General features: G+C 40.3%; 1 protein-coding gene across 5 annotated transcripts in view; it reads left to right on the top strand.

Annotated features, from left to right (window-relative positions):
* cdk14 (cyclin dependent kinase 14) overlaps window positions 1-15925 on the top strand; it is a 672936-nt gene that overhangs the window by 437288 nt on the left and 219723 nt on the right. For all 5 annotated transcript variants that reach the window (XM_072575800.1, XM_072575798.1, XM_072575802.1 and 2 more), the window contains one exon: window positions 10284-10332. In XM_072575800.1, coding sequence (XP_072431901.1) covers window positions 10284-10332 — 49 coding nt within the window. The remainder of the gene's footprint in view (window positions 1-10283; window positions 10333-15925) is intronic.

Here is a 15925-nt window from a genome sequence, read left to right as displayed (position 1 = left end):
TTTCCTTTCTTTGAACCTTAAAACCTAACAAGTGTAGTGTATAGCACAATTGTAATTGCTGTTGTACTGGTTGCTGCTGTTAGTGGATCTCATTCCACAACATACTCAGAAAACCATAATTAAGCTGCCATGCCATCTTCATAATTAAATTAAGTTGTAAATTCAAAGAGAAGGAAAACTGTTGGAGTGTATAAAGGTAGCTATGTACACAATAGTTTGCCTACTCTGTGCCCCAAACCTGAATTTCCACCCAGCCACCAATGTATTTCTACAGATCTACCACTATATAATGTCCTGTAACAAAATAGAAGACTTTTTTTTTTCTAGAATCGTAGATTTGACACCAATGCAAACCAAGTGAAACTAATATGCTGGGCAGGATGTAAGGAATGATTAGATACTAGAAACAGCTCTGTACCTCAAGTATCTCAAGTGTAAATGTAAACAAATTCTCCGTGTTGTAGTGACAGGCTCAGACTGGAGACAGTCAACACCAAGCTGCCAATAATAATCCATAAATTTCATTTTGAAAAAAAAAGTTTGTTTTATTAACCACATACACAACTATTTCCTCTACAGTTGCAATTTCTTGATCTCTCTCAACTTCGAGGCATCCAGCAATACTCTGTGGAAAACAACTTCACTGCTGAATGTGCTCTGAATTTTAATTTGCAATGATTAACATGCTGTAAGATAGATTAAAGATGAACTACTGTCAAAGTTCAAACGTAGTTTAACAATCTACCACATTCATTTATGAGTCATGTAAATAAGTAAACTTTTTCACAGAAACCCACTCTAATGATCTACATTTTGTGAATTTGCTACTGACATCAGCTAAAAATACAAGATGATCGTTGTCTGTCTTAGCTTTTCATTGCACCAACCAAGAATATAAAGCTTTTTGTCTAATTCTGATGCTGACTGCACTCCTGTTCCTACTATTAGAATGAATGCTTGAAGTTATTCCTTTGCTTTATGATTGCGTCATTGTTTGGAGATACCCAAGAGCATTGAGATGACCGCGAAGTATCTACCTTCACATGTCTCCCAGCTTGTTTTAGTCCCGCTATGCTACCCTGAGTCACTAACTGTCAATTTTATCCCTCTCCCTGACGATGGTTTAATCACAACCATGGTGTCATATGTGATCTTGATGAACGTCTAACCCAGTCAGTGCCATCACTAAGACTGGCTATTTCGACCTCCGTAACATTGCTCAAAATCACTCCTCTCAGCAAGTCATTTGCAGAAACCCTCACTTGTGTTCTTTTTTTATCACTGGACTCAATACAATTCCAGTTAGTCTCCCACCTCTTCTCCATTCTGGCTGCCTATGTCTTTAATTTGAGCAAGCTGTGTCCTATCACCTTGTTCTAGATGAACTCTCATGGCTCCCAGTAATGCAACACCATGATTTTAAAATTCTCATCCTTTTTTGCAAATCTTTTGGGCCCTTGACCCTCTTTGTCTCTAATTTTCCCCAGTTTGCAGCCCTCAGGTATCTGGACTCCTGAATGTGAGATTGAATTCCCCAGTATTGATTATTTCACTAGTTGAAAGACTGCCTTCAGTTTTCATGGGCCTAAGCTTTGGAACACTCTCCCTACTTCTGTCTGCCTCACTTTTCTCTCTAAAACAGTCCTTAAAACTCTTTGTCCAAGCATGTCTTCATCTGACTTAATATCTCCCTGTCAATGGATGTGAAACTAGAAGAGCACAGCAAGTCAGACAGCATCTGAGGAACAGGAAAGTCAATGTTTCAGGTTGAAACCCTTTCTCAAGACTGGGGAGGGAGCCCAGGAGGGGGTTGGGGCAGGGGAAAGGATAGGTGGATGCAGGAGGGGAGTTATTGTGATTGGTCAGTGGGAAGGGTGGAGCAGATAGGTGAGTAGGAAAATGAACAGATTAGATCAGATCGGGGTGGGGGGGGGGGGGGGGGGGGAGGGGGAGGGGGAGGGGGTGCGAGGGGGTGGGCTGTACGTGGGATAAGGCTGGGGGATAATGGCAAAGAGTTCCAAAGATTCTCAACATTCCGAGAAGAAAAGGTTCCTCCCACCATAGTCTTAAGTTAGCACCTCTTTATTCTGAGACTGTGTCTTTGGTCCTGGACTTGCCCATGAGGGGAAGCATCCTCTCAAAATTTATCCTGTACAGCCTCGTAAAAATCCTATATATTTCAATAAGATCACCTCTCATTCTTCAAAACTCTGGTGAGCAGAGTTCCATCCTGTTGAGCCTTTGCTCATAAGATATTCCCTCTATACAAGGGATCATCCTCATGAATCTTCTCTGAACTGCTTTCAAGAAATAAGATCCATATCTGATCTCTCTAATTTCTAATCAACATTAAGTCCGAATCTAGTATTGCAACAATTCTAAAATTCTCATCCTTGTCTTCAAATCCCTCCTTTGTTTCATTTGTCCCTATTGCTCTGGCATCTTGCAGCCCTAGCAATCTCACAGGCATGTTATCATTCCCAGTTCCCTTCATTTCCACCATCAATGGCTGACAGTGTTTACAGTAGCATAGGCCCAATGCACTCAAATTCTCTTATTAGCTGCCCGGCTCAACCCATTTAAGATGGTCTTTAAAATCTACCTCTGTGCCTCTCAATATCTAGTGGTGCTGGTGAAAGTATTGGGGCAATTTCAGAACCAAAGTGTAAGAGTGACCAAAAAAAACTACAGGAGGAAATTAAATATTCAAGGAAACTAGCGAGAAATACAAAAACATTCATAAAGATCTTTTATGATTGAATAAAAGAAGCTAAAGTGAGCATTGGGCCTTGGTGAATTAATTAGGGGAAATAAGGACTTCGTAAAGATTTTGAACAATTTATTTTTAATCTAATTTTGCAGGAGAGGCTGCAGAAAACATTCCAAAAATCTCTCAAAAAATGAAGAAACAAAGGGTTGGAGCAACTTAATACTGTCACAATCACGAAAGAGAAAGAAATGAGAAAACTGTTTAGACTAAAGGCTGACAAGACCATTGAACCAATTGGCCTGTGTCCCAGGCATTTAAAAAATGGGGTTTGTGGTAGTGAATATATTGTTTGTCATCATCCAAAGCTGCATAACATCTGAAAAGGTCCCAATAGTTTGGAAAATGCAAGATTTTTACACTATTATTCAATAAAGAGGGGAGATTGAACTTGGAAAACTGTAGGCTAGTTGGTCTAACATCTGATGTTGGCAAAGGCTGGAACCTGTTATTAAGGAGGGAGCTGTGGAATATCTTTAGGGGTGAGATGACAGATTTTTAATTGACAAAAGCGTTCAGTGTTTTGGGGATAGGCAGCAAATGAAACTAAGGCCACAATCTGATTAGTCAGGTAGTGTAGATGCTAGACAATCATGTCGGGAAAATGGGAAAGACGCTTGTGAGGAAAGGTGGGAGGAGACTTGAGTGGCAAGGTCTTGGTTAGTCCTGTTATTGTGTATGTCATTTTACATGTGATGCTAATAGATTTGGCGTATGAAGGGCAATCCAAGCTCTTTGATCTAAAGACACATTACAGAAGCAAAAATGCCCAAATTTAGAGGCACTTGCTGCTTTTCCGCTTCGGACAGTTTCAGATGGAATGCTGTCGTTTCCCAATGACTGAGATGAACTAGTCAGAGCAACTTCCATGTCCTCCATGATATGAAAGTCTGGAATGGGGCTTAAGGCTTCTTTAGTGACAACATTCTCCATCGTATAGAGTTCAAGGTATTGCTCCATCCATCTTTCCATGTGCTTCCTAGGTGCAATGTTCATCTTTGTCTTCAAGGGGGCTGAAATGGTTGCTGCTGGACCTGTTACTTTCTCTGCTCCTTCATATTTATTCTTTCATGGGATGTGGGCATCATTGGGTAGGTCAGCATTTATTGCCCACTCCTAAATGTCTTGGAAGTGGTGGTGGTTAGTGGCTTTCTTAAACTGCTGCAGAGTTTGGAGCATAGAGTTGTCCACAGTCGTATATGGAAGAGACTTAAAGGACTTTGACCTCATGACAGTGAGGGAATGGTAATACATTTCTAGTCAAGATGCTGGGTAGTTTGGAGGACAACTGGCAGGTAGTGGTTTTCTTATTCCTGATGAAGGGCTTTTGCCCGAAACGTCGATTTCGCTGCTCCTTGGATGCTGCCTGAACTGCTGTGCTCTTCCAGCACCACTAATCCAGTATTTTGTTTTCAGCATCTGCAGTTATTGTTTTTACCTCGTTTTCTGTTCCATGTGTTGCCTTTGTTCTTTCAGGTGATACAGGTCACTGATTTTGAATGTGTTTTTGGAGGAGGCTCACTGAGTTAGTTGGAAGTGTCCCATCCAGTGTACATTCTGTATCCTTCCCATGCTCAATGCTTCCTTTAAGTGATGCTCAATATGGAGGAATGCTAACTCCCCAACTGATGGGGGAGGCAGTAGGTGTTAGAAGATTTCTTTGCCACTATTTCACTTAATGCCATGAGACTTCATTGGGTCTAGAGTGAATGCTGAAGACTCCCAGGACAGTTTCCACTTGACTGTACCACTGTGCTGTGGCTATATCAGGATCTGTCCAGCTAATGGGACAGAATGTAACCAGAGATGGTGATATCTGGGAAGTTGTCTGTCAGGAATAATTGCGCAAGTATGATTATATCTAATTGTTACTTGGCTAGCCTGTGCAATAGTTTGACATTCCTGATGAAGAGCTTATGCCCAAAACATAGATTCTCTCCTGCTCCTCTGTTGTCTGACCTGCTGTGCTTTTCCAGCGCCACACTTTTCACCTCTGATCTCCAGTATCTGCAGTCTTTCCTTTCTCCTAGTCTGTGGGATAGCTTTACCAACATCTGGGGATAGTGCCAAAAATTGGAAATACGTTGCACAGTCAACAGGGCTACAGTTGTTGTCATTTCTACTGCATAGGTCAATGCCGAATGGTCTGTCTGGTTTCATTCCTTTCTTTGTATTTTGTAGCAGTTTTGAAAGAACTGAATGGCTTGTTAGGCCTCTGTAGCCATGTAGTGTCCCTGGATTCAGAGTGGTAAACCTAGGGATGATGGTGGCAGTGGCATGATCTCGGCTTCCAAGCCCCTGTAGTTTGGTCTGGAGCTGCAAGTTATTTAGTTAGGGCATGTCAAGATGGGGAGAACCTACATAAAGCTTCCTATGTATCGGTCAGAGACTTACAGACTCTGCTCTCTTCACATCATAGTTTATATTGTTAGCCAGCAGTTAGAGTTGAAAGCAAGAGGTGACAAGCAGACTGGCCACGACAATAACACACTTGATGCTTTGCCTCAACTGGAGAGACATTACAAGGTGAACTTGGTTAAGGTCATCAAGGTTATTTAGAATTAAAATGTGTAAGACTAACGGCTTGTTTTCACTTCCTGGTGAGGTATCATTGAAATAAATTAATTGATAAAGGAATTGAGGAGAAACTTAATTTACACTGGTCAGAATGTGAATTTCTTTTCCTACAAACATGTTGAAACTGAAGCCTGGAAAAAAAGAATTAGATCATTACTGGGAGAAAAGAATATTAAAAAGTAAGAGGAGCAAGCAAGAATGCAATTGTAACTAAATGTTTCATGTTGAGTGAAATGCCAACATACACTGAATTGAGTGAACTGAATATCCTGTTTCTATGGTTTAGCATTCTGATTCTGTGCAGTAAATCTGTTTTAAATAGAGACAGATTCCTCCCACACATCAAATATTTCCTAAATTATTAATGGATAATCTAAAATATGCATAGACAAATAAGTTTTAATTTGTAAAACATTTATTAGTGATGTACTTTGTGCCAGTAACATCGCTTGAGGAAATAATCTAAGGCATTTGGAGCCACCATACTAAGTCAGTGTGTGGCAAAACAAAATGTTGCATTTTGTGATATAAAAATAACGCACTGAAGTCTGAAATAAAAGGAAAAGATGTTGTAAATATCTGGCAACTGAGGCAGTTTCTGCGCAGAGGTAAGCTCAATCAGTGGGCAGAGTTTTTGTGAATGAGCTCTGATTGCATCATCAGGATGAGCCACGGGTTGTGACATTGGAAGTATCGTTGGCAGGATCTGTGGGAGTGACAGAGGAAGCATCCAAATAAGTGACTTGAGTTCTGGAGTCAATGTTCAGTTCATGACAATGTTCAGTTCATGGCTCCCAGGTCAGGAGGACAGGTAGGAGGCATCTTAGCATTGCAAAATTGGCAGCCGTGCTGTCAGAAGTGGACTCTGCTAAAGTACATGGAAACCCATGACGGTGTCTCCATTGAGGTTTGCAGCACAAAGTGGGAAAGATCAGAGAGGTTAAAAAAGTTTAAGGTCATTTAGGAGGAGGATTGATTGTCCCCACCCACCCACAATAATGGCCACTGTCACATTGTAGCCATTTTCTGCAGTGGTGTCTGCCCTGTTGATTGGTGACTCTGGCTTCTGTGGTTATCTAAACAGCCGCTGGGACTGCCTAGGTTAACTAGAAATGTGGGGCCTTAAACTTTGACCAGTGTTTCAAATCTTTAGACCTTTTGTCAGAAAAGGAAAAGGTTGGTTGTAATTTGAAGAATTAGGGAAAGTGTGCACAAGAGGAAGAAAGCTTAGGATAGAAAGCAAGAGAAATGACATGACAAAAGAGTCCAAATGACCATAAGGTGTAGAACTAGAAATAGATCATTTGGCCCATTGAGCCTGCTGTTCAATAAGATCATGGCTGATCTTATCATTCTCAACTCTACTTTCCTGCTTTTTCCACATAACTCTTGATTCATCTATCTCAGCCTTGAATTTACTTGAGGATGAGCCTCAACATCCTTCTGCAGTAAAGATCCATAGATTCACTACCCTTTGAGAGAAGACATTCCTCTTCATCACTGTCTGAAATGAGCAAGTCAAGAAAGTTCCTGAGTTTCTAATCCATAGATGCAATGCTATTCTTCAAGCTTTACTGAAATCTCATTCTGACAATGTTTTGAGATCAAAGACAGACAGATGCTGAATTGGCAGTGGGATGGACAGTTAACATGACAACCAGAAATTCTGACTGAACAGTCATGCCCTACAGAGTCAGTCTGCATTTAGTTGCCTCGGAGCACTGAATGTGGTATTCTAAATTCAAAAACCGAGAAATAAAGGCAGATCATTGTTCAACTCTGGAGTGTGATGCTTTCAGTCTTATAGGGGGAGAAGGTAAAAAAGTACAGGCATTATTGCTTCTACAATTGGTTGGAAGTTGCTTGAGAAGGTAATGATTGAGAACTGAGGAAGTATATAGTGAAGAGAACGGTATCACTGGAATGTTGAATGCAGATTGGAAGGAAAGGTATATGTGGTTGCCGGAGAAGATGAGGACAAGGAAACCTTATTTGTGGTATTGGGAAGATGATGAAACGGTCAAAGTAGGAGTGCAAAATGGAGCAGTTGGTTAAGGGGTCTGCCAACCATGGTTGTGGGAAGTGGAATTGTTGGTTTGTGATAAAGGAATGTGTATTAGAAGCAGGTGACATCATCAGGACAGACATATTGGAGACAAAAAGCCTAAGAGAATGAACTAGTCTTTGAAGTGTAGCCTAAGTTACCTATGAGAGTCCTTGGACTTCGGGTTTATTTGAATATTTCCAGAAATGGAAACTGAGGAGTTGAAGATGAGGAAAGAATCTTAATGGACAATTGAAGCTAAGAGAAGGTTTGAAATTAGAAATGTATTTGACAGAACTTTTCTCATTTGAGCAACTTTGTTTCTCACCCCAAAGAAAACTGATTAATTTAGTTTTGGTGGAATTGTGATGGGTGCTGGTTGTGCCCTGCTACCCAGGAAGAAGCAGAAATGAGGGTGACTCATGGGCAATTAGTTACCATATTCACAGTATTCAGCTCCATTCACATCACCTGTTACTGAAACAGTCCATTCTGGTTAAAACCAGAAATTGAATAGCAACAAATAGCAAGTAATATTGCATGATATAAATGTCAGGTTATGGCCATCTCAGAAGTGAAAAATCTCAGCTACACACCCTCCCCACCCCTACTCAAAGTCCTCACAACCTCCACACCAACCCCCCCCCCCCAACCAAAACAAAATTGACCATTCATGGCTCTCCATTGGCCATAACATATGAAGGTTGTTTTTGCAAGAGAAAGCAAAGGTTGGATGTTCTGAGCTAAGTAACCTGCCTCCTATGCCCTTTAAAGCTTTTTACATGTCTCAGGACAGGCAATATAAATGACAATTTGTTATTTGCCTGGATTGGGGCTACTGCAGCAGTTTGCAGAAGCTGAGCACATTCAGCGAATGTGATGCAAGACTATGGCCTGCAACAATGTGCCAAGGTTATTTTGACAACGTTTCTCAGCTCCATGGTATGTACTGGTCCGAAGAACAGGAGCATTAGTGTCATAAATCCCAATGGTTTCTAAGTCACAAACGCCCTAACTTGGACGTGTAATGCTGCTCCTTCCTTGTGATTGAGTCAATTGCCAATAATTTTATACATTACTAATCAAGCAATCCCAACACTGCAAGGATTCAACACTTAAAGAAAAAGCTCAGCAACAGCATCTGGTAACTGTGGAAAGGATCCGGTCATGCTTAAATACTCTGAGACTACACCTGAAACAAAAGGCTGGTAAACCAGTTCCTGTTGTTTGTGTCAAATGCCCACTATCTCATTTCACTCCTCAATATGTTCTGCTCAGACACCACCAAATTATGTCTTGAATTTGTTTTTTTCATTTTCTGTGACTTTCCTTAGCTACTAAGGACAGGTCAGTGGTTAGCACTTCTGCCTCACAGCACCAGGGACCCGGGTGTGATTCCAGCCTCGGGCAACTGTCTGTATGGAGTTTGCACATTCTCCCCGTGTCTTTGTGGGTTTCCTCCCACTGTCCAAAGATGTGCAGGTCAGGTGAATTGACCATGCTAAGTCGCCCATCCCTAACCTACATAGGGATGTGTTGCTTAAGTGCATTAGTCAGGGGTAAATATAGGGTGAGGAATGGGTCTGGGTGGGTTACTCTTTGGAGGGTCGGTGTGGACTTTTTGGCCAAAGGGCCTGTTTCCACACTGTAGGGATTCTAATTCTAAAAATCTAATTCTACTAATTTTAGTTTAGAGTGAATGTTTGACAACATCAAATTTGTAAATGTCATTCATATTTCTGTAAAATTCAATTATATCACTTTTTTCTGAATAACTCTGTCCAACTTTCTCCGTGTACATTCATAACTGTTCACACATCAAAGCCATCCTTGTTGAACATAGCTTTGCAAAGGAGTTAAAGTCCTTTTCATAATGAGGTGACTGAATTTGCATTCATTAATTCAAGCGGGCTCTGTCCCAGGCCTTGCAAAGGGAAAAATACAACTTCATATAATTCTCGTTTTGTCATCCACAAATGCAATTTGGTTGCTTGTTAGTAAGTGTAATGTAGATTGGATACAAATAATCATGGAATCCTTACAGTGCAGAAAGAGGCCACGCAGCCCATCAGGTCTACACTGGTCATCTGAGGACATTCCACCCAGACCCCTACCCTATCCCCATGACCTTGCATTTACCATTGTTATTCCACCTAACCTGTGCATCACTGCACGATTTAGCATTGCCAATCCACCTAACCTGCACATCTTTGGATTGTGGAAGAAAACCGGAGCACTCAAACACTGGGTGAACGTGCAAACTCCACACAATCACCCAAGGACTGCAATTGAATCGTAGTCCCTGGCGTTGGAAGGTAGGAGTGCTAACTACTGAGTCAGTGTTGCACCAGCTAGTAATGCCAGAGTCTTGAGCTACCTCTTATTTCTTCTTACTGTAGAGTCTTTCCAAGATAATTAGTAAAGTTGGCTATTGACTTGCATTACACTGAACATAAATTGCATTCTGCAAAATGCTGGATTTGTGATAGTGTGAAAATTTTGGAAACATTAGTGTGCAGTCCTGATTTAATGATTCAAGTGCATCTGCTCAGGTAAATTTTGCAGGATAAATTAATCAGATTTACATAGAGAATGAACAATGATGCTCAGAGCTTCTAATCATTAAAGGCGCAGAATGAAGCGCCTGCAGATACAGGAAAAAATTTGTCTGATGTTTCCTCTCTAGTGTCTTCTCATCCCTTATACTGTTTGTGTAAATGTTGTAATTATATAGCCTTTCAAATTTTTTTTGCAAATGCAAACCATTTCGAATATAAGCATCTCATGTTTATTTCCTAATCTAATCTGAAACTGTGTTAATATTCAAGGTAATGGCACAGTGATTAAGTTAAATAGTTCATTGTGAGACACTTAACCTATCTCTTTTTCTTGCAGATCGTTTCACACAGTACAGTTCTAAAAAACTTCGACATGCGTGGAATAAGTAAGTGTATTTTTATATAGATTGTGGTTCCTTTCTACCTTGATAGTTTTTAGGTTCCATCTTTGATGTACTTTTTTCTTTGTTTTGTCATGGGAAGTGAATATGATGTGTATATTTGGCAATAAGTTAATTTCATAGAAACACATTTTATATTAATCTTTAAGGCCACAATGGCAAGAATGAATATTAAATCTGTACAATTGTAAATTAGAACCAATTTCCTCAGTGAAACAGTTAATGTCTTCATTGTTAAAGGACACTTTCATGTGCATAGATGGCAATGCAGCTGCCAACTATAACATCTGCAGAACAGTAAGCCTTTAGATATGCTCAGAATGGTGTGATATTAATATTGTTTTTTTCCATTTTCATCAACTTTGGTCATAGAAAAGATAGAAATGGCTCCTTTTAAAGTGAATAGTCTAAGGAAAAGAGAAATAATGTATATCCAGTGGTCATTTACATATATCTTTCTAATTTTGTTTAAAGTCATTGCTTAAAGATTTATAATTAATTTGGTTTGTTAATCAAGGATTACCACAAAACTTTATTAGAGGTGTGTTAATGGTTAAATAGCTCGCAGTTTGTTTTACCAATGCAAGGACAAAGCAATAGTTTCACTAACCAGCTGAGAGCATAACGATGGCCATGTACCTTATTGGCCAAGCTCATGGAATACCGACTAGCATTCCAACAGAATCTGATACTAGGATTCAAGATGAATTAGTTTATTGAATGAATTAATATGACTATAAAATGAAATATTACTGAAGATAACCGACAGAGCTTGAAAAATTATATACGCTTGAAAAGATTTACCTATAGTTATTAATTATATAATTACATATTGATATTAGGGGCAATATATATATTAACACCAACTACACTCGAGAAAAGTAATGGCAATGCCTTTCAATCTTTTGGGTTCTTGACATTTTTCCCATTCAAGCAATCTATGAGGATAGTGTGCTGTGTTAGTGAATTGTTTCTTCATACTCCTTCTTTTCTCATCTGGCATCTGGATTGGGCATTTATCAGGCATGTTTTAGCCAGAAATGATAATGATAGTTCAATTTTCTTCTGAAATCAAAGTGTTGACATTAATTCAATTGATGCGAACGGAACATAAATGGTGGAAGAAGTTTTGATCATCTTTGAATGTTAGGACATGCGGAGGAGCCGGAATGAGCTCTTGTGAGCCTGCACCGCCATTCAATTTCATGGCTGATCTTTGATCTTCATTCCACTTGCCCACTCAATCCCCCATCCCTTGATTCCATTGCATTTCACGTCATCTTAATCTTATAATATCAACCTGGTATGTCTAGAATATGTTCCTTTGCTCTAGTCTCAGGAAAAACATCAACTTTACATCTACTATCAGAATCCTTTGTTTCACTGAGATCACCTCTCATTTTTTTTTGAATGCCAGAAGTTATAGGCCCAATTGTTCAGCCTCTCATTACAAGAAAGGACTCTATCATCCCAAAAACCAATCTGGTCAACATATGCTCCACTGCCTTCGAAGTATTTGTGATTTTTTCTTTTTGGAAATAAGGACCAAAACTGTGCACAGTACTTCAAGTATTGCTTCAGTAAGGCCAAGTTTAGTGAATTTGAAGCCAAGTTTCTTAACTTTTATACTCCAGCTATTTGCAGCAAAATAACATGCTAGACACACTTAAATAGAAATTGCTGGAAAAACTCAGCAGGTCTGGCAGCATCTGTTCTGAGTTCTGAAGGGTCACCTGACTGAAACGTTAACTTTGATTTTCTCTCCACAGATGCTGCCAGACCTGCTAACCTTGTCTCTAATTTGCAGTTCATTTGGTTTTTAAATCAAAATGCCATTTGTTTTCTGTACATGAATACGAACATTCCTTTTTTTAACCTCTTGTACAAGGATACTCATATCTCTAAACATTAGCATTTAATCATTTCTCACTATTGTTTTTCCTTCTACCTTGTCTTTCCCCACAAAATACTTCATTGAACAATTTATTGTCCATTCACTAACCCGCCTAATTCATCTTTGTGTTCTCTTTGCATTTTGTTGTTCCATCTATGTATCCCTACTCTTAGGGAGAGAAGAGGGGGAGTTGCATTTTTGATAAGGGATAGCATTACAGCTGTACTGAGGGAGGATATTCCTGGAAATACATCCAAGGAGGTTATTTGGATGGAACTGAGAAATAAGAAAGGGATCATCACCTTATTGGGATTGTATTATAGGCCCCCTAATAGTCGGAGGGAAATTGAGAAACAAATTTGTGAGGAGATCTCAGTAATCTGTAAGAATAATAGGGTGGTTATGGTAGGGGATTTTAACTTTCCAAACATAGACTGGGACTGCCATAGTGTTAAGGATTTAGATGGAGAGGAATTTCTTCAGTATGTACAACAAAACTTTCTGATTCGGTATCTGGATGTAGCTACTAGAGAAGATGCAAAACTTAACCTACTCTTGGGAAATAAGGCAGGGCAAGTGACTGAGGTCAGTGGGAGAGCACTTTGGGGCAAGAGACCATAATTCTATTAGTTTTAAAATAATGATGGAAAAAGATAGACCAGATCTAAAAGTTGAAGTTCTAAATTGGAGGAAGGCCAATTTTGATGGTATTAGGCAAGAACTTTCAAAAGTTGATCAGGGGCAGATGTTTGCAGGTAAAGGGACGGCTGGAAAATGGGACGCCTTCAGAAATTAGATAACGAGTCCAGAGAAAGTATATCCTGTCAGGGTGAAAGGAATGGCTGGTAGGTATAGGGAATGCTGGATGACTAGAGAAATTGAGGGTTTGGTTAAGAAAAAGACTGAAGCCTATGTCAGGTATAGACAGGATAGATCGAGTGAATCCTAAGAAGAGCATAAAGGCAATAGGAGTATACTTAAGAGGGAAATCAGGAGGGCAAAAAGGGGACATGAGATAGTTTGCCAAATAGAGTTAAGGAGAATCCAAAGGGTTCTTACGAACACATTAAGGGCAAAAGGGTAATTAGGGAGAGAACAGGGCCCCTCAAAGATCAGCAAGGCAGTCTTTGTGTGGAGCCGCAGGAGATGGGAGAGATACTAAACGAGTATTTTGCATCAGTATTTACTGTGGAAATGGACATGAAAGATATAGAATGTAGGGAAATAGATGGTGATATCTTAAAACATGTCCATATTACAGAGGAGGAAGTGCTGGGTGTCTTGAAACACACAAAAATGGATAAATCCCCAGGACCTGATCAGGTGTACCCTAGTACTCTGTGGGAAGCTAAGGAAGCGATTGCTGGGCCTCTTGCTGAGATATTGTATCATCAATGGTCACAAGTGAGGTGCTGGAAGACTGGAGGTTGGCAAACATGGTGCCACTGTTTAAGAAGGGTGATAAGGACAAGTCAGGGAACTATGGACCAGTGAGCCTGATGTCAGTGGTGGGCAAGTTGTTGGAGGGAATCCTGAGGGACAGGAGTACATATATTTGAAAAGGCAAGGACTGATTAGAGAATGTCAACATGGCTTTGTGTGTGGGAAATCATGTTTTACAAACTTGATTGAGTTTTTGTTTTGAAGAAGTAACAAAGAGGATTCTGAGGGCAGAGTGGTAGACGTGATCTATATGGACTTCAGTAAGGTGTTCGACAAGGTTCCTCATGGGAGATTGGTGAGAAAAGTTAGATCTCATGGAATACAGGGAGAACTCACCATTTGGATACAGAACTGGCTGAAAAGGTAGAAGACAGAGGATGGTGTTGGAGGGTTGTTTTTCAGACTGGAGGCCTGTGACCAGTGCAGTGCCACAAGGATCGGTGCTGGGTCCACTACTTTTCCTCTTTTATATAAATGATTTGGTTGTGAGAATAAGTTTGCAGATTACACCAAAATTGGAGGTGCATTGGACAGCGAAGGAGGTTACTTCTGATTAAAAAGGGATCTTGATCAGATGGGCCAATGGGCTGAGAAGTGGCAGATGGAGTTGAATTCAGATAAATACGAGGTGCTGCATTTTGGGAAAGCAAATTTTAACAGGACATATACACTTAATGGTAAGGTCCTAGGGAGTGTTGCTGTACAAAGAGACCTTGGTGTGCAGGTTCATAGCTCCTTGAAAGTGGAGTCGCAGGTAGATAGGATAGTGAAGAAGGTGTTTGGTATGCTTTCCTTTATCGGTCAGAGTTGGGAGGTCATGTTGCGGCTGTACAGGATATTGGTTAGGCCACTGTTGGAATATTGCGTGCAATTCTGGTCTCTTTTCTATTGGAAAGATGTTGTGAAACTTGAAAGGGTTCCGAATAGATTTACAAGGATGTTGCCGGGGTTGGAGGATTTGACCTATAGGCTGGGGCTCTTTTCCCTGGAGCGTCGGAGGCTGAGGAGTGACCCATGAGGGGCATGGATAGGGTAAATAGACAAAGTCTTTTCCCTGGGGTGGGGAGTCCAAAACTAGAGGGCATAGGTTTAGGATGAGGGGGAAAGATATAAAAGAGACCTAAGGGGCAAAGTTTTCATGCAGAAGTGATACATGTATGGAATGAGCTGCCAGAGGAAGTCGTGGAGGCTGGTACAATTGCAACATTTAAGAGGCATCTGGATGGGTATATGAATAGGAAGGGTTTGGAGGGATTTGGGCCAGGTGCTGGCAGGTGGGAGTAGATTGAGTTGGGGTATCTGGTCGGCATGGATCAGTTGGACCAAAGAGTCTGTTTCTGTTCTGTACATCTCTATGACTCTGTGCTAGCATCAGCCCTTTTTGATTGCAGTAACTTTCATGAATTGCAACCTTGCTGCACCATTGTCATTGTTCACCTTTGTTTACCCTGTGAGTTATATCTCAAAGACTGTAATAAGTTTGTCAGACCCTATTTTCCTTTCATAAAAGCTTTTTGACTCTGGTAATATGAGTATCTTGGTATCTTGAAAATATTCAACAGATTTTAACATTTCCCAAAGACTGATGCCAGGCTAATTGGCCTGTAACTTGCTGTTTTCTCTCTTGCACTTGAAAAGCAGCTTTATGTTTTACCATCTCATCTGTAGGTGAGCATCCTAATGAAGTTTCAGAAATTGTTCTGTGATGTGTGGGCATTAGGGCAGGCAAGACTGACCTGAGAAACTTCATGTCAACGTTACTTAGCACATGGTACTTTCTTGCTAAGTAACTAATGTTTACTCCAAGCAACTGTAATCTTTAATTCTGTGTTTGCTTTCTCTAAAAATTGGCAGCTAGGAACAATTGAGGGCTGAACAAAAAATACAGGATCTCTGAAACCTACTCCATTTTTTAAAGACATAGTTCACAATTTACGTACATGTTCAAATTGCCTGCAGTAAGTGTGGTTCTCTTCACTTTTTTTTGTTGTTAGAATGTAATTAGCATAAGTCAATTTGCAACTGACTGTGGAATTTGCACATTCTCCCTGTGTTTGCGTGGTTTTCCTCTGCGTGCTCCGGTTTCCTCCCACAGTCCAAAAATGTGCAGGTTAGGTGAATTGGCCATGCTAAATTGCCTGTAGTGTTAGGTGAAAGGGTAACTGTAGGGGAATGGGTATTTGAAGAGGTTCATCTGTCCCATGTTGAAGTCCTGTACCGATTGCTATTTTTTTTCAATAC

The sequence above is a fragment of the Chiloscyllium punctatum genome, chromosome 8, assembly GCF_047496795.1.
Source record: "Chiloscyllium punctatum isolate Juve2018m chromosome 8, sChiPun1.3, whole genome shotgun sequence".
NCBI classification, from domain to species: Eukaryota; Metazoa; Chordata; class Chondrichthyes; order Orectolobiformes; family Hemiscylliidae; genus Chiloscyllium; species Chiloscyllium punctatum.
This window is presented reverse-complemented; position numbering and strand designations above follow the sequence as displayed.